This window comes from Chenopodium album, chromosome 3 (genome assembly GCF_948465745.1).
Source record: "Chenopodium album chromosome 3, dcCheAlbu1.1, whole genome shotgun sequence".
Taxonomy (NCBI): Eukaryota; Viridiplantae; Streptophyta; class Magnoliopsida; order Caryophyllales; family Amaranthaceae; genus Chenopodium; species Chenopodium album.
Window position 1 is genome coordinate 83,345,540 of NC_137836.1, and position 21,765 is coordinate 83,367,304.

A 21,765-nucleotide genomic window follows, 5' to 3' on the forward strand; every position below is an offset into this window, starting at 1 on the left:
TATATATAACTTGAATTTGAACAAGAAATCAACATACTAAATGTTCATCAGGACAAGTGTCTTGTTCATTTCATATATGCCATAATAATAGAAATTATCCTTTTGACATCAACGCAGAAAAAATTCCCTTTCAATTGAAATATTGAATACTGAACAGTAAAAAAACATCAGTTCTTATTTCTGATTTACTTACTACCCACAAGAAATCAACAAACAATCTTTCCTAGAAATCCGCCATTTACCTTCAAAAAACTAATTTGGCCTCTCCATTCTACACAACTCTATCAAAAGCTAAATTAACCTCAAGTTTTATTAAGGCACAATTGGAAACAAAAACTATAATGAGCTCAAAATCTTTCCCCGAACCGGAAGAATATTGCTCCAGTACCAGAATTGTGATCAACAGCATACTCAGCTCGCACAAGACCTAGCTTGACACCAGCTCCATAAGATGAGCCCTGACCCATTCTTCTATAAACTTCTGTAGGATTGCCCTTGACGTCTTTGGAAGTTCCAAGATCATTTCCGTGTTCTGCAAAGATATACGCATGTGTGTTTTTGATAGGTATCCGCAATTCAGCAGCAAGCTGTGGACAAAAAAAAGAAAAAAAAAAAAAAAAGAGAGAAAATGTTAGCCAACACTTGTATTTCAAGTTATGCATCTCTATCTTAGCACAATAAAACACAACTATCACTTCTCATGTGATAGAAGGCCATACATTATATCAAGTGGATATGCGTCTTTCTCATAAATTTCAATAAAGATTCATCTATGTTAATCATGTCATCAATATTTGCCTATTGATACTGTGCTGAGTGCTGCCGAAAATAAAACTGTGAAGAACTGAAGATGACTATAGCTGATTAGAAACTTACCTCAAGAATGCTTCTAGCTGCACCAAGTTCTCCCATGTTGTAACCCCTCACAGAATAGGGTCCTCCAAGGGTAAAAGCATCATAGCTAGGAAGGTCTCCCACACAGCCACCATAGTGACCATGAAGGACAAGTACAGGCGGTGGTGGTTTCCCAGCACCTTCTTCTACGTTCTTCAACTGAAGAAACCTAGTTAATGTTAGTTGATGGCGGTTGAAGAGTGGGTTTTTACTGCCTATGCCCAAGCCTTGGTCCACCTGCAATCAAAAGACAATCAAATCAAGTTTAAGTTTTTCTTTGCATATGAAGATTCATACAAGTCCGAGAAATGCACCAATGAAAGTTAAAACAGCATAAGCAATCACGCTGGTTAAAAGATGCCCGGCCAATTTTGACATATTGCCATGAAATCTTGTCACGTCTCACAGCACACCACCATACTAGAGCATTGACCTCCCACCCTCTTCCTCCCTTCAAACATTGACTGATTTAAACAACACTTTGTCCAAGAAGCTTTTAAGGAGATTCAAACAAATGCAACTTTACCCCCTGTAGGTTGCTCCCTATGCAAAAGTTTGGCAATTGCTAAAAAGAATTATTTCCGTCAGGAATTAGTTTTTGATTACCATGTAAGTTTATCACTTTTTGCTTTCTCACCCATTAAGTGAGGAAAAAAAGAAGACATTATTGCTTTGACTGTAATTCTTTTTATTAACATATAAATATAAATGTTAATACATAGCATATAAGATGTTAGATTTATCTCAATTTATATTCAGCACATCAGCTTTGTATTTTTTATAAAAGATGATTAGAGATATTAATGGTAGAGTGTGCCAATCAAACTGTTGCATTTAGCCTAGAATGGAGGTAGTACGATAAATTGATACTACATAACAAATTTATCTTAATACCCTAATGGGAGAACACAGAAAGTACTAATTAATTTGTAAAGCTATAACATCAATGACATAAGAAGATTGTACCTCCTTTTCCATTTCGGCTAATAAGATGTTAGATTATATTACCACAATTAGTAACTACTGAGTACCATTTGACATCCTCAACTCAAACCAACTCATTATTGATTGAGAAATTCCAACATATATCTGGTAAATACAGCTAACAAACTACCATATTCATTAAAATATTACTACAGGGTCAGACCTCAGAAAACTCAAACTTCAAACTGGAGTATTCATTACTGCACTAGGCAAGTTTGACATGGGACATTAAACAGAGAGCATATGCTCAACCTCAAGGGTTCATTCGCAACCATACATAATTTTCAAATTCCTCCCCCCCCCCCCCCCCCCCCCACCCCAAACAAACAAAACAAATCCCCCACCCCTTCATGGCACTGAGCACTTTAGTAGTTTCCAGAATATCATGTTGCTAAACTGATATTGCATTGGAATTTCGTTTTCCAGTACAAGAGGCAATGTTCCTAGGGAGAGAATATGAGATTACAAGAGTGGCAATCATTGTAACCAATCTATACAAACTAGATTTTTTTTTTTTTTTTTTTTAAATTTAGAAAAACTTGTAAACTCATAAGTCATAACGATAAGATGTGAATTAAGCTACTTATATTGGAATGTCGCATAGATAATAGGTGAAACCCACAATGTGCAAAAGAGGAAATTATGCTATACCACTTCCGAACAAGGAAAATTCCTGTCTGTTTCTAAGGTGTTCATAGCAATAGTATAGTGTTTCATCTGTCAGTCAATCTTTATGACTATAGAAACTAAAAGGAATCGTAAATTGGGGTACTATGTCTAATACATTCCTGTAACAGCTATATTAATAATAGTGCATTGACAAAGTACAGTGGGAGAAACTGATCAAAAAGGAAGGATAAAAAAGTTACCTGAAACACATTTCTATCACCAACTATAGCTCCATTTACAAACTTTGTGTTATCTCGTGTAATATTTGCTTGTAAGAATGCCACTCGGTCAATACCAGTATCACTTAAAGTCGTTGGGGGTCCATCAGCACTAATTCCACCATTGGGCAACACCCTTTGACCTGCAATGGCAATATGGCTGCTTTCATCTCGTGTTGTTATCTCTTCAACCACAAGCCCATAAGTAAGCTTGCTCTGCCGGGTAAGATTCTGCAAAAGTGACAATAAAAAAGTATAAGTCATAACTAATATGACTATATGAGTGAAAGAAAAAATACAGAGCTAGGCAAGCAAAGTCAAATTCAGAATCAAGTACCGACCTCAGTAATATTAGCTTTCACACCAGACCTATCAACCCAGATAGGAGGAACTTCATCCAGTCCTGGGCCTCCGGTAAACACAGGACTCAGCTTTCTACTATTGAAGCAGCTTGTTCGGAAAGTGCGGTTTTTAGGACTATATACACCATCGATATATGGATGCACATATTCGAACTTGAAAGCAAGATCATCCTGAAAATGTGCTTAGTTAGAACCAGAAGAACAACATCCCCAGGAGGTGAAACACAAAAGAGTGGACTGAAAATCTTCATTCCTGAGAATAATACTGATCTTTGAAATAGAATTAGCTATAAATACAGATAATCACTGAACACAGACTAACTAATCTGAGCATTAACTAACTGACCAAGGGGATATGAAGGCTAAGGACCATGAAGGGAAACATATTAATGGAACAGTCATGCTTAGAGGGACAAGAGATGAACCACTTTTCAGGTTGCAACTAGTATCACTTGGTGCATTAATTTTTGGTAAGTATAATAAAGAAAACGAATTTTTTTATGACCTGTAATTATAAGTATTATTACCTGCGGGTTGAAGAAGTTACTGGTGGTCACTGAGCCAAGGAATGATCTATTGAGACCTTTGATGTTTCGGTGTTCAAAGGAGACAGTGCCGCCTGGCTGGATAGAAGCCTGGGAGGTTTCAGCAAAGGAAAAATTCAAAAAATCAGAACTTTATACAAAATTGATAAGTTTTGGTAGGAAAAGATAATGAAACCTACCAGTGTTGGATGCCCTTGACGTCCAGGAACAATACTCCACTCAGTACTCACTTCAGCGGACTTCTGATCAAGTTCTTTAAGCTTAATCTCAACAATTATTCCTCCTTCAGATTTTTCGTCAGGACGTGGATTCACTTCAATGTTAGAAAATAAACCCAGAGAGTTTATGTTTCTCAAAGCTTGCTTTCCTGCTTCTATGTTAAAGACATGACCTACTCTAAGCTGCAAGATTGGACACCACAACAAACTAATTAATGCTTTAGTCTAACACAGAAATACTTTAGATTACAGCATAATCAGCAACTAAGGCCATTTTATCTTGTCATTTCTGATTATATTAGCAGATAACTTAAAAGTAAAAACTAAGCAGCAGGCACCACAATTATCATTAAGTATAGACATGCATCAAATAGAAAATCTATAACTTCCACAAACTATGTGTGCTTAACCTCATATTGATCCTAAATTTTCCGGTACACTTCTATATGTGAAAGTTAACGGTCTAAAAATCCTGCACATACTGCAGAATATGAATATTTTTGTTTCCTTAGTTTTTCAACAGCCATGTATAGTTCTAATTATATTGACAATTTATGAAGTGAATTCTAAGTCTTAACCACGCAAAATAATAGAATAGTTGCCAGTCTCAAATTACATCAAATTGACTTCATAAATGTTTCCAATGCTCATCCAAACTCGCATTTTGACATGTAACACAGCAGTACATGTATTACTGATTACTCAACATCTTCATCACCTTTCTTGTTCAGGTGATTAAGGGGTATTACAAGTATCAAACTTCTTAGGTATCATTTTAGACCACTGATATGACAGCTTAAGGTACCGCTATAAGATGCTTGTAAATATCAACAAATCTCAAATAATAAATGTTCAAAACGATTAATAGCTATGGATTTGCAACAAAAGATTAAAATGATATTACCTGCTTAGGCAATTCCCTCCAAACAACGGGAAATTGAGTATTCCCTTCAACTACATTTCCAAGTTTATCCTGGAACTGAATTAGCAACTGCGTAATATCCCCTTCAACCACCTCACAAACAACTTCCTTTGTATTCAAATTCCCAAAATTCACTACTTGAGCACAAGCATACCCCTCATCATGGTACCATTTCTGAACCGTATCTCTAATCTTCTGCAGTGACCTTGCAGTCACCTTCCCCTGATCACTCAACATCTTCATCACATCCCGGTAAATAGGGGTGGGCAACAAGCATGGCCGAGCCCGGTCAATCCTCCTCCTATAATCCTTTTCCTGGCTTATAAAGAAATCAAGTTTCTCCTTATCCGTCATATCAGGATCCATCTCCACCGGCTTCGTTTGCGGCATCAACCCCACATTAATGCACCTAAATACCAATAATCACATACATTAAAATCAAGCCAATACCCATATCAATTTCTCTACTCTACTTCCTAAACAAACCAAAATTGAATCAAAACATCCAATTAAAACAATCACATAGTAGTACATTCCAATTATACTGAACAAAAACATGACAAAAATAAAATCTTAACAGAATCAAGCAAAGAAAAAACCAAAATAAAACCTGAATTTCTCAGCAGATTGCCAGGTACTTTCAAGAAAAGATATAGTAACCTTAATAGAACCATCAGGATTAGTTTTCCCCTCCAAATCAACCCTCTCAAACATTCCACAAGTAGCTAGGGTTTCAAGCTCTTTCTGAAGCTGGGCCTTAGTATAAACACCATTAGGTCTAAGAGAAACCATCTCAAAGAAAGAATCCTCAGTACCAACAGTAGACCGACGTCGTTGATCGAAGAAGAGAATATCAGAAACCTTGTACTTCTTAAACCCACTTAGCTTATTAAGCTGAACAACAATGTTAGCAGGAAGACCATGAGGATCCCAACCCTCGGTCTCCTCGTCTTTGGCGAAAGCAGGGGGAGAGAAGAATTTTGACCACCAAGACCCATCTCCGCCTCCACCTCCACCTCCCCCACCTCCGCCATTGAAAAAATTGTTACCTCCGCCACTGCCGCCGCCGAGAGCGAAGAGGAGGATGCCGGTGGGAATGGAGATGATGAGGGTTTTGGAGATAATGGGGTGAGAGAGGAGGGATTGAAGGGGGGTAGAATTGGAAGAAGAAGAAGGGTTGTTGTTGGTGGTGTTGTTGGAGGTGGGGTTGTTGTGGGAGGAGAGAGAAGATTTGATGGGGTTGGATTTGGGGAAGGAAGAAGGGAGGTGGGTTTTGGGGCGGCGAGAGGAGGCGGAGTTTGCGGCGGAGGAAGGGTGGGGGGAGATGCGGATGGCGCCGGGGAGAGTGATGGACGCCATTGCGGAATGGGGATAAGGAGAGGCGAGAGAAGGAAGAAGGAGAAATGAGAGAGAAGAAGTGAGGATTTTGTTTTATAAGAAAAAGGGTTTAAGGGGAAGAGGAAACTTGTGTTGGGTTCGGTGTGACGCAGCCTGCAGGTGGATCTGTGGATTCACTTATGTAACCCTCTTCGCTCCTTAATGATATATGTGTACTTTTTCTGTTCTTTAAAGATTGTTTAGGTCATGGGTTTAATTGGGAATAAGATTACTCTATTTGGCCTATTGTGTGTTTTGAGTCTAAATCTTTTAAACTCATTAATGAATCAAAATTAGTCTATTACGAGCTTACGGAAATTATTAAGGGCCTGTTTCGATTGAGAGAAGGAAATTAGGAACTGAACTGAACTAAAACCCTGAGCGAATCTCAACCCTCACGGTTTTTTTGGTCCGGTATTTGCAAGTCAGACACTTAGAGAGTAAAAGGGGAAGAGTAAGGGATCCCCACCCTCAAAGTGTCTCTAGTGGGGATTGAACCCCCCAACCTCAAGGTTGGAAGGTGACAATCTTACAACTAGACCAAGCTTAGCTCGGTAACTCATTAAATATTGGAGAGAAGATTAATTCTCAATAGAAGGGGCGATAAAATTAGAGACTTAAATTTGATAAATAAAAGCCAAGATGTTGTTCCTTCTAGCTTGATGATACATTTTTGTCAAGCATATACTTACTTCTTATGATGTGTATGATTGTATGTGTGTTTTCTAGTTAAATAATGTTTGGTGTTTAATGCTTCTAAATATTTGCATTTTATACGAAACAGTTTGCAAGTTTAATTTGTCATTGATATTTAGTTTGATTTCTAATAATATAATTTGGTCACAATTATTTTGTTTAATTTTGATGATTACAATTTGAAAGGAAGTGTGTTTAATTATTGGTGATTTCTATTATGTTCAATATTATGACTTTATTAACAACTAGCCTTTTGGCCCGTTCAACGAACGGGTTATAGCTCATTTTATTTTTCTTAAAATGTGTTGCTTATTTGTGTTGTATGTGTCGGTGATTTTTTGTAATAAATTGCTTAATTTTCTTACTTGTAATTTGCAAGTTAGGAATACATAAAGATTTTAACATTAAATAATTTGTTATTTTAACTTTTACATTAAAAGGGGTATAGAGAGGAGTACAATTTTTTTTTATAGTGAAAATGGAACACTCCATTTTCTTACTCAAATTTGCAAGTTCGGAATGCATAAAGACTTTAGCATTCAATAACATTTTACTTTATCTTTTACTTTGAAAGGGAGTATAAAGAGGAAATATTAATGGATGTGTTATGTGGCATATAGGTGAATTATGATGACATGTGTCATATAGATGATTGTGGTTTGTCTTTTTAAATACTAAGTATAGAAGTATAGATATAGATATAGATGTTAAAGCATTGTTTTGTATTCGACCTATAATATCCATTTATGATTTAATTGTTAAGCTTCAATTTCTACTTTATGTGATTATATATTTATTCCAATAAAAGAGTTTCTTGCAAAATATGAGGGGAAAAAATGATAAAGAAAGAAAACACTCCATTTTTCACAATGATTGAGGCTGATGTTTAGGAAGATGTTAAGGAAGTTAGTTATAAAAACTAATCAACTTATCACTTGAACATTGATAGTTTGCCAAGTGGCTAACTAGAAGAGAGTGCTTCCTCAACCATATGTTTGTAACTGTCTTGCTGAGCTAAGACATCTTTAACCAAATATTACACCATTTTTCTTACATTATCAACTTTAATTGTAGTCTTTGAATTGATTAACCAGTTTATTCAATTCTCAAATTATGGCTGAAATGGATGTCAAGACTATTGAACAACTACTTCATCATCGTATGTTACATCAACTGTTATATCCTTAATTGCTCTTTTAGTTTTATACTTTTATTTTGTTTTATTATGTTGTTATTGTTAGTTATGTAACATAAATATTTTGAATAATTATGTGTGCACGCAGCTGATCAGAATCCGACATCCGATGGGAATACATTGTCGACGGTAGGAAGGGCTCATGACCAAGAAGACGACCACTTACACCGTGGAAAGAAATTATCTGTTCTTGGCAAAGTAAAAGAGAAGGCTAAGAAATGGCGACAAACTCTAATTAGAAAGAAATCAGGACATGATAATGATGGTAATCGTACACCTTCATGGGGTGTTGCCTTGGAAGATTATGTAGATGAAGATGAACATGATCACAATATTGGATCTCTAGGTACTGTAACTCAAACCTTGATTTGGACTAATTAATTCTGCTCAATATTTATACGGCGAAAAGGAAGCAAGGCCAAACTGTTATTGTATTTTTTGTAGATAGGATGATATATAATACGTGTGTTGTGCAAATAATTTTAGTCCATCTTTAGTCTCTAGGATCAAATTGGATGTCTCAATCTCTTGACATCAAACTGTTATTTTTTAAAAAACTTGAATATAAATTTAAATTGCTTAGTTGAAGGATATGTAAATTTTAAAGATACAATTAGATTATGTTTCAATGATTCTTTTAATAAGCTATTTTTTCCTTTAGCTTATGAATCCAATTGCGAACCCAAGAGTTCTAAAGAAGTTACCAAACATGAAAGAGCAAATCCATTGGCATCCGAGAAGCAAATTTACAACAACAATGCCAAAAGACGAATTGATAATGAGGTGAAACAAAAGCTTCCTACTTTAAGATTCAGGACTGTGAGACCTACTTTGGGTAAAAGTTATTCAGATAATGCAGTAGGAAATCCTTCTATATCAGAAGATTCAATCAATGAAGCTCCTCGAGCCCAAAGCTTGGGCAATCATTTACAAGAAAAACACCCTAGTCCAAGTAAATTCACACTCGATACACTAATTGCTCAAAGGAAATCTAATAAGCAAAAAGAGAAATTACCTCATCATGAAGAATTATTGACAGAAGAAGCTGTTGTTGACGAATCTTCTGAAACTCAAAATGTGATTGAAGAAAGCACTTATGAGGGGAAAAGAACTAAAACTGAGGGCGATGATGATAAAATCAATGCCACAAGAGAGCAAGAGCAGGAATCTCCAATCACAAAGAAGACCGAGTCTTATGCCAATGCTACAGAAGCAATCCACGACATCAACAACACCAGTTCTTCGAATACCCAACAATTGCCAATGGGAAGTCCTCAAAGCATTAAAGAAGAGCAAAAATGGGACAAAGGTGTTTCAGTGAAAGAGTACTTTAAAAATAAATTAGAGCCTGGTGAAGATGAAAAGGCGCTATCTCAAGTGATTACAGAGGTAATTAGTCCTAGGAGGAGTCCTACTGAAAAGGGTGTTGTAGAGAAAGTAAAAACAGCTGTGTCTATGTTACTTCAGAGTGAAGAGCCATCTTCCCCTTCATCAATGAAGAGTTCGCGATCATCCTCTTTGATCCCGGTGTCCATCAATGCTCATGAAGGTATCCTTTATCCTACAAAAGATTTTCCTTTGCTTCAATTTTTATATTTCCACCAATTTAATTTTTCAATACATGTAACAAGTTGAGTTTTAATACTTACGATGATATCATATATGGCTGGTACATGCTTTTAGTCTATTACTCTGCAGTTGAGGAAGAAGGGCAAGAAGGTGGTATGCAAGCAAACTAAAAGTGCAAAATTACAAGTTGAGGTTCATGCCTGCCTGGACGTGTTCATCATCACAGGCCAATATTGGATCATAGTTAACATACATGTTCCATGGGCCTTTTTTTTTTTAGCTAGCAACCCAATCATCTTGTATTCTTGTGGAGTTGTGGCCTGTGGCTGTTATACAGACATGAGAGTGAGAGGTCCCATTTCACAATTTTACTAAATTAATGGAACCTTTTTTTTTTTTTTAAAATTTTTTTTTTTTAAAGGTTTAAGGACTATTCCTTTTATATTTGATCAATAGTTTTGAGATTTATAGATTGATAATTTCAATTAGAGGTGATTAATAGACGGGCCGTGCCGAAGCCAAAAAATAAGCCCACTTCTTGGACTGGGATTTTTGTGTTCAAACCCGCCCAAAATGGTCGAATCGTGCGGGTTTTTCGGGCCATTTTCAGTCTGGGTCTAAAAAATTAACTAAATATGCATAAAATGCATTTCCAAACCCGTCCAAAAAAAAAATCCAACCTGATTCTGGGCCGAAAAACCTGCCCAAAATCGGGCTAGGCCGGACTAACTTTGATCACCTCTAATTTGAATTTATATTGCATTGGCAATAATAATTATTAAAGTAATGTCGGTTAAAGTTTAGTCACAAATTGTCTTCATGTATGTATATTTTTACTGCATTTACCTCCTTTTGTTGTACTAATTAATGGTGATACTTGTGTTTTTTTCACAATGCAACACTTTAATTTGGTAATATGCGAGTCAAATGATGCACTTGTAACTTGTAAGCATTGTTAAACATGAAACTCCAATTGCAATAACATTTAAGAATGAAAAAAGTACTACCTTTGTGTAAAGGTACTATGGTAAATTTGCAATTGAAAGGTTTGGAAATTACAATCATCATGAATTTGACAATCACAAATTCTTATATGTGGCTGGCCACATCGTGTGACCAACTATCATTGAGATTACTTCGTTAGTGTTATAAGGGTTATTCGATCAGCGTTAAGTGATTATTGGATCAGTGTTACACGGTGTAGCTAGTCGCACACAAGACTCGATAAATCAAAACATAGGACATATAATTAGGCCCTGTTCTTTTGAGCTTCTGGGCAGAGCAAAGCAGAGCAGGGCAGAGCATAGCAGAGCAGGGCAGAGCAGAGCAGATTGAAACAGCTATTTTTAAGTAGAGCAAGGCACAACAGAGCAGATTGAAGCAGAGCAGAACAAAGCAGATTTCAGCAAAGCAGAGCAGAGCAGAACAGATTTCAACAGAGCAGAGCAGAGCAAAGCAGCTCTAAAGAACGGGGCCTAAATTAATTTTTAGAGTCAAACAAAACAGGCGTTTGGTTCACGAAATATAGGTATGAGGTATGGGTTTAGAATGACTAAAACCCATACCATATGTTTGGTTGTCAAAAATATGAATTTCAAACCCATATCTCAAACCCATGAGGTATGGGGTTTAGAAACTTTGGGAGGGAGGTGGGTTTGGCTCATTCCATTCCCTTAGGTATCAAATAAAAGGAGAAAAAAGTGAGATATTCCATTCCAGAATTAAACCAAACACATGGTATTAAGTATCAAGTTCCAACCCGATACCACCTTAACCCCATTCCTAATTCCAACCCCATACCACGTGAACCAAACGCCTAGAGAGTATAAAAAGTCAAAACAAATAATTTTTTGAAAATAGAAGGCAATAGCTAGCATACTTGCACACGACTTCCACGAGTATCATTCATCCCAAAAAAAGCATTTAACTTCAACGTTAGCCGCATCCTTTTGTTACTTTCACGAAATTTAGCCGATTGAATTCCAAGCAAAACCCTAATTGACCAACAAAAAAATAAAAATCAAGAAATGTCAGACAATTCAACTCGCAAATCCTTAATCTCTGTCCAATTTACTTCAGTAATCTACTGATTATCGCAGTATTCATCGTATCACAGTTGAATTATTGTTCAAATAATTCATAATTATTTGTACAGTTATTGAATTACAACAAAAATTACTGTAATACGGTGTATGGTTGATTTGTTTCGATATATCAGATATTTCTATAAATGGATTGTGGAAGCTCTTCTTTTCTTCTCCGAGGAAATTTCAGACTTGTTGCAGCGTTTAATTTTGACCATTACAAAAGTCAGGTAATTGCGATTGCACCATTTTCTTTATTCTACAGTAGTAGTATAAATTGCTACTATGTGTTTTTAGTGTGTTATGAAATATAGTTGTGGTCTTTGTGGAAAAAGTTTTTGAAATACAGTAGTAAAAATTGTTTTTGGTGTGATTCACATGGTTTTTTTGCACATCTTATTACGACTAATATCTCCAAAACGATACTACTTTGACCAATCGAGCTGGTTTGAAATGTACATTTGCAATTTTACCTCTAAGATAATATAACGAGGATTGTTTTTAATCGACCAAAGTTATGCTAATTTTTTTTTTTGTAAAATTCATGACCACATATAATGTAGCCATTATTATGAGGCCCCTAAATGCTCTTGTACCACCTATTAGGAGACTAAGAGGGATTCAAATGCAATGCACATCTTAGAACAATACTCCCTCCGTGTTTTTTTTTTAAGTGTTACGGTTTGACCGGCACATAGTTTTAAGCAATTTAATTGACTTAAATATCATAAGAGGTAAGTGGGGTAGTTAGAGTATAAAAAAATTGTAAAAGAAAGATAATGAGGTTAATACTTTATTGAAAAGTAATGAACGTAAGAAGAAAGATATGATATTTTAATGTAGCTTTTTGCCAAAATAGGAAGTGTAACCCTTATTAAAATACGGCAATTTGGTAAGTGTAACACTTATTGAAACATGGAGGGAGTAATGTTTATTTATTTATTTAGTCATCCGTTCACTAACGAGGCCACATGCTTTTGACAAAATTAAGAACGAGCTCTTCATTTCACATACGTGATTATGGTCCATATATACCTACTGTAGAAATTAGAAGTTGCATAGCTTTGTAAATGTTTAATCTTATTTTTTTCACCTAAAAACAATGCAAGTAAATTCGAAGTATTAGATACTCGAGTATAATATCAAATTGGGTAGTCTGATCTACACAGTTGGGTGGTCTGATCACGAGTTTACTTGAGTATAAAATCAAATTTTCTTTGTACTTTTGATGTGATGACCAATGACACTCATTGCCCTCTTATGTTTCATGGCTGAAACTTGCTCACACCTTCACCTAATATTAGTACTTATTTTTTTTGTTCGACTTACCTCTGCTCAAGATGAAAAACAGTTCATGTACAATGGCTTCCGAGGAGCCAAACTTCATCTTGATGGGCTAGCAAACATCCACCTTAATGGTCTTCTACAGATGACCAACACTACAAAGCAGAGTAGTGCTCATGTTTTCTATCCAAAACCCTTCAAGTTCAACAAAAGTCGTTCATTTTCCACAACTTTTGCATTTGCCATCGATGCTGATCTGCCTGGTCATGGTGGCCATGGACTTGCCTTTGTTATCTCCTCATCCATGAACTTTGAGTATGCTATTCCTCAAGAATATATAGGTCTTTTCAATGCTTCTAATAATGGCAATATTTCTAATCATATATTTGCTGTAGAACTAGACATTGTTCAAAATCCCATGTTTGAAGATATCGATGGCAACCATGTTGGCATTGATGTTAATGGCCTAAAGTCTATTGATTCTGCTTCAGCGGCGTACTATTCTGATGAAGAATTGAAGAACGTGAGCCTTCGTGGAACACCTACGAAGATTTGGATAGATTATGATGGAGAGAAGATGCTTCTGAATGTGACGTTAGCTCCACTTAAACATCCAAAACCCAAAAAAAATCTCTTATCTACCCATGTTAATCTTTCTTCAGTACTCCTTGATTCTATGTATGTTGGTTTCTCCTCAGCTACCGGTCTTACTGGAACTGAGCATTACATATCAGGTTGGAGTTGGAGTCAAATTGGTCAAGCCCAGGATCTTGACTTTCTCAAGCTTCCTCCGTTTCCCAAAATTAGAAGCCACAGAAACAAGCCAAAATTCCTTGTAATAGTAATGATTGTTGTTTTATTACTGTTGTTGGGGTTAATTGCTGGAGTTGCTCTTGCAGTATGGAGGAAGAAGTATGAAGAGCTGAAGGAACCATGGGAACAGGAATGTACTTCTCATAGATTTTCATTCAAAGATCTATATGCAGCTACTAAGGGTTTCAGAGACTCTGAGCTTATTGGTTCTGGAGGTTTTGGAAAAGTTTATAAAGGTGTGATTCCATCTACCCACACCCAAATTGCAGTGAAAAAGGTTTCACATGATTCAAGGCAGGGTATGAGAGAATTTGTATCAGAAATTGTAACCATGAGACGTCTAAGACATCGAAACTTGGTCCAGCTCCTAGGTTATTGCCGAAGAAATGGAGAGCTTTTTCTGGTGTATGAATACATGCCCAACGGAAGCCTTGACAAATTTCTCTTCAAGAGTAAGAGCTCCAACCTTTCTTGGTCTTGGAGATTCAACATTGTAAAGGGGGTGGCATCTGCCCTTCTATATCTTCACGAGGAGTGGGAACAAGTCGTTCTTCATCGTGATGTGAAGTCAAGTAATGTTCTTTTGGATGCTAACATGAATGCACGGCTTGGTGATTTCGGGCTAGCTAGGTTATATGATCATGAGAGCAATCCTCGTAGTACTCGCGTAGTTGGGACATTTGGATATATTGCACCAGAGCTCAGTATAACAGGAAAATCCACTACTGCCACTGATGTGTTTGCTTTTGGAATATTCTTACTTGAAGTAGCCTGTGGAAGGCGGCCAAACATCGTGCAGGAGTTTTCTACTGAGGAATTTGTTTTGGTTGATTGGGTATACGACTGCTGGAAGAAGGGAGCAATTCTTGAGACAAGTGATCCCAATTTGAAAGGAGATTACCAAGGCGAAGAAATGGAGCTTGTCTTGAAATTAGGCCTGCTGTGTTCCCATCCCAAGCCTAGAAGCAGGCCTAGCATGAGACAAGCGGTCCACTTCCTTAATGGGGATTCAATTCTGCCTGAAATTCCTTCAGATTATGACCATCAAAGCAATTATTTCTTTGGTGGTACTTGGAGAAGATCTATGTCCGTTTTGTCATCTTCATCATCTGGTATATATCAGGCCACTGTATCTAGTGATAATTCTGTTGTACATATTGGCCGATGAGTTTCTGAATTTAAATTATTGATACTTGATAGTAGGTTTTGCATTTTGTGTCTTGCAGAAAGCCTTATAGATATGCAGAAGGATGTATTCAGACTTTGAATCTGAAGTAAATAGTATTCCTGTTCTCTTTGGTGTTTGCTTCTATTTGATATGAAATTATACTTCTGAAATTGAGTGAAATGTTTATAGTTATTTGCATACACAACTCTAGATATTAGATGCTTTTGAGATCTTTGTGATCATTCTTTGAGTTTTGTAAATTTTATGTGCTTTATAGTTTATAGATAATATTATCATTTTTTTTACCACTTTAATGATTAGAATTCAGAATTATTGATAGTTTTTGTTTCCTGTGAGACAAATTCTGCTGCTGGTTCTTTAAAATTAAGGAACTGGACAATCCACACACAGTATGAGCTTGGAGATGCTCACATATCTGTACTCATATTACTCAAATCTGTAGTATACCAATGCTAACTCTATTAACTTATGTGAAACTTATCTGATTTAACTTCTAGAAACTTTGATGTCTAATGAAGAGTTCAAATGACGAATGATTTCAATTAGTATGAAGGCGATGTTTAAAATTGAGACTTGAGTATTGACGTATGATAAAATTCAATGGTTATAATTTAGCCTATATCATTGCTGACATTTCCCTACATGACTGTCTCTGCCCTTAACAAAGCAATTCTGACTATACTTTGCTTGATTTTCTTGATTCCCTGTCTTTCAGGTAATCTAATACGACAAGTGCGTGCTGCGATTAAAGTGGAGCTTTGTTCGTTAGATACAGTAAGTTTTCATCTTTTGTTTTGACTGAATCGTGAGTTTTTGACATTCAAACGATTTTTATTGGATAACTTGAAAGAAAATTAGAAGAAAAATTGATCAGAGTTTGTGACAGTTAAGTAAAACATTGAGGTGCAAACATGTCTGAAACTCTAATCATATATGTTTCATAGATTATAAAGTGGGCCAAATCAGGTAGGATTGGGTCTTTTTATTTTTGGACTGGGCTACGAATTGAACTCATATTTGGATACATGGACTATGACCCACTTGCTAGATTTTACTCCTAGGCCGGTTGAGCTCAGGGCCTCAGGCTAATCTGGCATGCTTTGCTTTTTATATGTGATGGGAGCCCAACTACCTAACCATCTTGAAGAAATGTGGATGATCAACTAACTTCCTTAGCTAAAGTATTGAGATTTGAGATACGACTTAATATTTGGGATCAAATCTTATCTACATTGTTTGTCTTAATGACTCTATTAAATCTCATATTTTAGTTGAAAGGATTGGACTTATGTGGCAAGGGTGGCAGGCGGCAACTATATGCTCTAGGCTGTGTAGCACAAAAATTACCCCCAAAACCAGCATTTTGTTTACTTCATCTTAAATTGAGCCGCCCATGAAGTACCATTTAACAAAAAAAAAATCAAGAATTTTCAGACAAGTTAATGTGCAACTTTAGCAGCATTGATTTAGCCACAATAATTTTATGCACCTTCAGTATTTTACTGATTCTCGCAGATTTCTTCGTTTCATAAAACCATGGTAATTTTTGTGCTCTTATAACTCATAATTTTTTTATTTTTTTTTTTGGTAATTTTTGAATAATGTGGGGTACAATTAGATTTTAATGTTTTCGCAGAAATATCTGGAAAGTGATTCTAGAAGCGGTACCTTTTCTTCTCCAATGAAATCTCAGTTGAGTCGCAGAGTTTGATTTAAGGTGAGGAAATTGCAATAGTACTACTTTGTCTTCTCCAATGAAATTCTTTTGTTTTGAGTATAAAATTTGCTAATTGTGTTTGGTGCGTTTATGGTTGTGGAAAATTCTTTATGTTACATACAAAAAGACAAATAAGTGGAATTATTAAATTGATGCCGTAATATAAGTTATGTAGGTGGAAAATCATTTGTTGATTTCACATGGAATTAATCATTCTTATGTCCCCTAATACTATAAGCTAAGTTGTGTAGGGTATTACTATGAACGGGGTTGAAATGTCAAGTTTACGTGCTAACCCCCTAGATAATACAGAGGTTGTTTCTAATTATTGATTGAACTTAGGCTTTAAATTATGGTATACCAAAGCCGTTGTAGTCGGTCTTTCGTGCAAATTGAACTAAGGATTCATGGAAAAAGCTCAAGTCCATATAGTCAAGTTTAAGCCACAACAGTGTAGAGCCATCACATCTTTTATGGTCCTGACTAATATTAAATTGTCTCGTTTGAGACTGCCTGTGCTCAAAAAATTACTTAATTACTTACATAGATTTCTTCTAAAAACTGAAAATTATATCGTAAATTCTTCAAATATTAACCCTACCACTAATTTGAGTATCATGCTTGTCAATAATCATGATATATTGATACTCAATAATAATAATAATAATAATAATAATTATAGATTACGGGTAATAATCGTAATATGGGACCACCGAATAATCTTGTACCACATATTACCTATTCCTTCTTTATTTTGGCAATGACCTTTTTCTACTTATGTTGCACGCACATGTGGGAATTGATGTAGGACATGAAGGCAATGCACAAGGATTATTGTTGTTGTCACTGTCCTTGAACTCTTTTTCCAGCCGCCCATTCTCTAATGGAGACCACATACATTTGACAAATTGACCAAAGAACAATTAACAAGGCTCTTCATTTCACATACTAGTAGATGATTTTACATTAAACATACCTTAAATGATAAGCAATGCATACAATTGTACAAGTTGCATAACTTTGTTAAATATTTAATCTTCCTTTTTCCACCTACAAACAATACAAGTTTAGCCGAGGAGGCACGCAATATGCAAGGACTTCTAGATACATACAAGAGGTCTCTCATGAGTCAAAAAATCTCTGAAAGTGAAAATAACACGTTCTATTCCATTTCCTCCAATAAATAAAATTAAGTTTTGAGTGGTCTTTAGTTTAAACAAGTATAAGATAATATTTTCATTGAAGTTCTGATGTTTCATGGCTGAAACTTGCTCACATCTACACAATAAACTGGTGCTCCTCTTTTTTGTAGTACTTGCCTTTGCTCAAGATGAAAAACAATTCATGTACAATGGCTTCCAAGAAGCCAACCTTCATCTTGATGGGCAAGCAAAAATCCACCCTAATGGCCTTTTACAGATGACCAACTCTTCTTTGCAGGGTAGTGGTCATGTTTTCTACCCACAGCCCTTGAATTTCAACAAAAGCCGTTCATTTTCTACAACTTTCACTTTTGCCATCAATACTGATGTGCCTGGTCATGGAGGCCATGGAATTGCCTTTGTTATCTCTGCATCCATTAACTTTACGCATGCTGTTCCTGCTGAGTATCTAGGTATTTTTAACACCTCCAATAATGGAAACAAGTCTAATCATGTATTTGCTGTAGAATTAGACACGGTTCAAAATGCTGTTTTTGGAGATATTGATGGCAACCATGTTGGCATCGATGTGAATGGCCTAAAGTCTGTTAGTTCTGCTTCAGTGGCGTACTATTCTGATGAAGATAGGAAAAACATCAGCCTTGAGCTATCAGGTGGAACACCTATGCAGATTTGGATAGACTATGATGGAGAAAAGATGCTTATGAATGTGACAGTAGCTCCACTTAAGCATCCAAAACCCAAAAAGTATCTCTTGTCTACTCCGGTTGATCTTTCTCCAGCACTCCTCGATTCCATGTATGTTGGTTTCTCCTCATCTACTGGTCTTACTGCTACTGAGCATTACATATCAGGTTGGAGCTGGAGTCAAATCGGTCAAGCCCAAGATCTTGACCTTTCCAAGCTTCCTCCATTTCCCAAGATTAGAAGCCACAAAAAAAATCTGAAAATCCTTTTTATAGTATTGATTGTTGTTTTGTCACTGTTGTTGGAAATGATTGCTGGAGTAGCTTTTGCTGTATGGTGGAAGAAGTATGAAGAGCTGAAGGAACCATGGGAACAGGAATATATTTCTCATAGATTCTCATATAAAGATATCTATATAGCGACTAAGGGTTTCAAAGATTCTGAGCTTCTTGGTTTTGGAGGTTTTGGCAAAGTTTATAAAGGTGTGATTCCATCTACACACATCCCAGTTGCAGTGAAAAAAATTTCGCATGATTCTAGGCAGGGTATGAGAGAATTTGTAGCCGAAATTGTAACCATGAGAAGGCTAAGACATCGAAACTTGGTTCAGCTCCTAGGTTATTGCCGTAGAAAAGGAGAGCTTCTTCTGGTGTATGATTACATGCCCAATGGAAGCCTTGACAAGTTTCTCTTCAAGAATAAGAACTCTGATCTTTCTTGGTCTCAGAGATTCAACATTGCAAAGGGGGTGGCATCTGCCCTCCTATATCTTCATGAGGAGTGGGAACAAGTCGTTCTTCATCGTGATGTGAAGGCAAGTAATGTTCTGTTGGATGCTGACATGAATGCGCGGCTTGGTGATTTTGGGTTAGCCAGGTTATATGACCATGAAAGCGCTCCTCGGAGTACTCGTGTAGTTGGAACAATAGGATATCTTGCTCCTGAGCTGAGTATAACAGGCAAACCTACTACTGCCACTGATGTATTTGCTTATGGAATATTCTTACTTGAGGTGGCCTGTGGAAGGCGGCCAAGCAGCCTGCAGGAGTTTTCTACAGAGGACTATGTATTGGTTGATTGGGTATATGACTGCTGGAAGAAGGGAGAAATTCTTGAGACAAGTGATCCCATGCTGGAAGGAAATTACCAGGCTGAAGAAATGGAACTTGTTTTGAAATTAGGCCTGCTGTGTTCTCATCCTAAGCCAGAAGGAAGGCCTAGCATGAGACAAGTGGTTCAATTCCTTAACGGAGATGCAAACCTGCCGGATATTCCTTCTGATTATGACCATGAAAGCAACAGTTTCTTTGGTGGAAGTTGGAGTATATCTATGTCAGTTCCATCATCCATGTCATTCGGTGTATCTCAGGCCACAGTATCAAGCGATAATTCAGCCGTACATTATGGTCGATGAGTTTTTGTTACTATTTTACAATCATATTTAAGAGGTTTTGCATTTTGTGTCTTGCAGAAAAATCCACATAATCATACGGTAAAATGTCTTTGGCCTATATATATAATGTAAGAATTTGGATCTGAAGTAAAGCGTTTTCTGGTTTTCTTTTTCTTTGCTAACTTGCTTTTATTTGCTATGAACATTTACTAAAAGAATTCTGGTTACTGTTATTTGCATAGAGAAAATCATCTGCTAGACTGCGTTTGAGGTTTTCTGGCTTATACTATGAATAAATCTGACTGTTCCTGTTAGTCTGTTACTATTATACCAGTTGTCTGTTCTTCAATGCTGAAAAAATTTGAGCTTCCTGATGGTTTTAAAATCACTGTGATAATTCCTAGAGTCCTGTCATTTTTATGTACCGTATAGATTATTTCTTGGTTACCTGAGGGACATATTCTGCTGTTAACTTTAGCAAACTTGGGAATTGGACAGTCTTGATGGATATGAGCTGGAAAATTCTCACATCTCTTTACTCAGAATTCTCAAATATATCAAGGATGACTCGTACAAAAACAAACTCCAATCTTTTCAGTTACAAACCAATCACACAACAGAGACTACATTTCATTTAACTTCTTGAATCAAGTACATAAAAAGAGTTCAGATGGAGAATGCTTTCTTTCAATAATATAAGTAGGTGATGTTTTATGTATCGGCCTATTGCTAGAATTCAAGGGTCATAATCTGTATTATTGGTGACATTTACTTGCATGCTTGGTTTATTGCCCTCTTAAGAAGGTAATATTGACTATAATTTGCTTGGCTGTACTGATTCCCTGCCTTTCAGGTAATCTTGTACGACAAGTGCTGTGAGTTAAGTGGAGCTTTGTTTTTCAAATTCAGTAAGTTTTCTTCTTTAATTTTGACTGTATAGTTACATTTGAATTGTATTTTAGAAGAATAATGATCAGGACAGTTAGATGCAAACATTTGAACACTCTAGTATTCAGGTATTAATCTCACATAGTTTTAAGTACTCGTACAGTATTTTCAAGTGATTTGTTGAGCTATTTTTCCCAAGAGTAATCAATGCAGCTGATAATTGCTGATTTTTAATACATGCAACTTGTTGATTTTTAATACTCGTACTTCCACCGTGTGATATTTGGCTCATAAATGCTCCATTTGCTCTTATGTTCTGTAGTTGAGGAAGAAAGCCAAGAAGGTGGTATGCAAGCAAACTAAAAAAGTGCACAAAATTACAAGTTGAGAGGTTCATGCCTGGACATTTTATAAGATCAGAATCGTTTACCAAAAAAAAAAAAAACACGAGTATCATTTATCCCAACATAAGCATTTTTTTTTTGAAACAACACAAGCATTTGTTTCACGTAATTTAGGCGATTGAATGCCAAGCAAACCCCTAATTAACACCAAAAAAAAAAAAAAAAAAAATCAAGAAATGTCAGACCAATCAACTCGCAAAACCTTAATCTGTGTGCAATTTTATACATCTTCATCAGTAATTTACTAATTCCCGCGTGTATCTCGGTTAAATTATTGCTCTTCTAATCATAATTACTTGTACAATTATTTGAATTACAAAAAAGAAAAAACTGTAATACGGTGTATGATTGTTTGTTTCGTGTATTTCAGATATTTCTGGAAATGAATTCTGGAAGCACTCCTTTTTTTCTTCTCCGAGGAAATTTCAGACTTGTTGCAGCGTTTAATTTTGACCATTATAAAGTCAGGTAATTAATTGTGATTGCACCATTTT

At 36.1% G+C, this 21,765-nt stretch overlaps 1 protein-coding gene and 2 pseudogenes across 6 annotated transcripts; 2 read left to right on the forward strand and 1 right to left on the reverse strand.

Annotated features, from left to right (window-relative positions):
• Positions 1-43: 43 nt before the first annotated feature.
• LOC145624575 (protein TOC75-3, chloroplastic-like) lies at positions 44-6,216 on the reverse strand. The gene is made up of 8 exons (XM_081677627.1): positions 5,423-6,216; positions 4,795-5,221; positions 3,852-4,073; positions 3,655-3,762; positions 3,107-3,298; positions 2,748-2,996; positions 877-1,131; positions 44-587 (listed from the first exon to the last, which is right to left on the reverse strand). Exons 1-8 carry the CDS (start codon positions 6,169-6,171, stop codon positions 348-350), a joined length of 2,442 nt encoding a protein of 813 aa, XP_081533753.1. The 5' UTR covers positions 6,172-6,216; the 3' UTR covers positions 44-347.
• A 6,658-nt stretch (positions 6,217-12,874) lies between these two features.
• Positions 12,875-15,123, forward strand: LOC145620481 (L-type lectin-domain containing receptor kinase SIT2 pseudogene; annotated as a pseudogene).
• A 2,812-nt stretch (positions 15,124-17,935) lies between these two features.
• Positions 17,936-21,739, forward strand: LOC145624579 (L-type lectin-domain containing receptor kinase SIT2 pseudogene; annotated as a pseudogene). Of its 5 annotated transcripts, none has more exons than XR_014110452.1 (4): positions 17,936-20,107; positions 20,833-20,887; positions 21,190-21,258; positions 21,642-21,739. The product of XR_014110452.1 is annotated as an L-type lectin-domain containing receptor kinase SIT2 pseudogene, transcript variant X2 (transcript). The 5 variants fall into 5 exon arrangements; XR_014110454.1 differs by having other exon boundaries at positions 17,936-20,078; XR_014110455.1 differs by lacking the exon at positions 21,190-21,258 and having other exon boundaries at positions 17,936-20,078.
• The last annotated feature ends 26 nt before the right edge of the window (positions 21,740-21,765 follow it).

What these genes read in the sequence shown, in the direction of transcription:
- LOC145624575 (XM_081677627.1), bottom strand. Translation starts at nt 6,171, where the DNA reads ATGGCGTCCATCACTCTCCCCGGCGCCATCCGCATCTCCCCCCACCCT. An exon ending in GTGATAGAAATGTGTTTCAG is followed by an intron (nt 1,132 to 2,747) that starts GTAACTTTTTTA and finishes TTTTGATTGCAG; the next exon opens with GTGGACCAAGGCTTGGGCAT. An exon ending in CAGCTAGAAGCATTCTTGAG is followed by an intron (nt 588 to 876) that starts GTAAGTTTCTAA and finishes TTTTGTCCACAG; the next exon opens with CTTGCTGCTGAATTGCGGAT.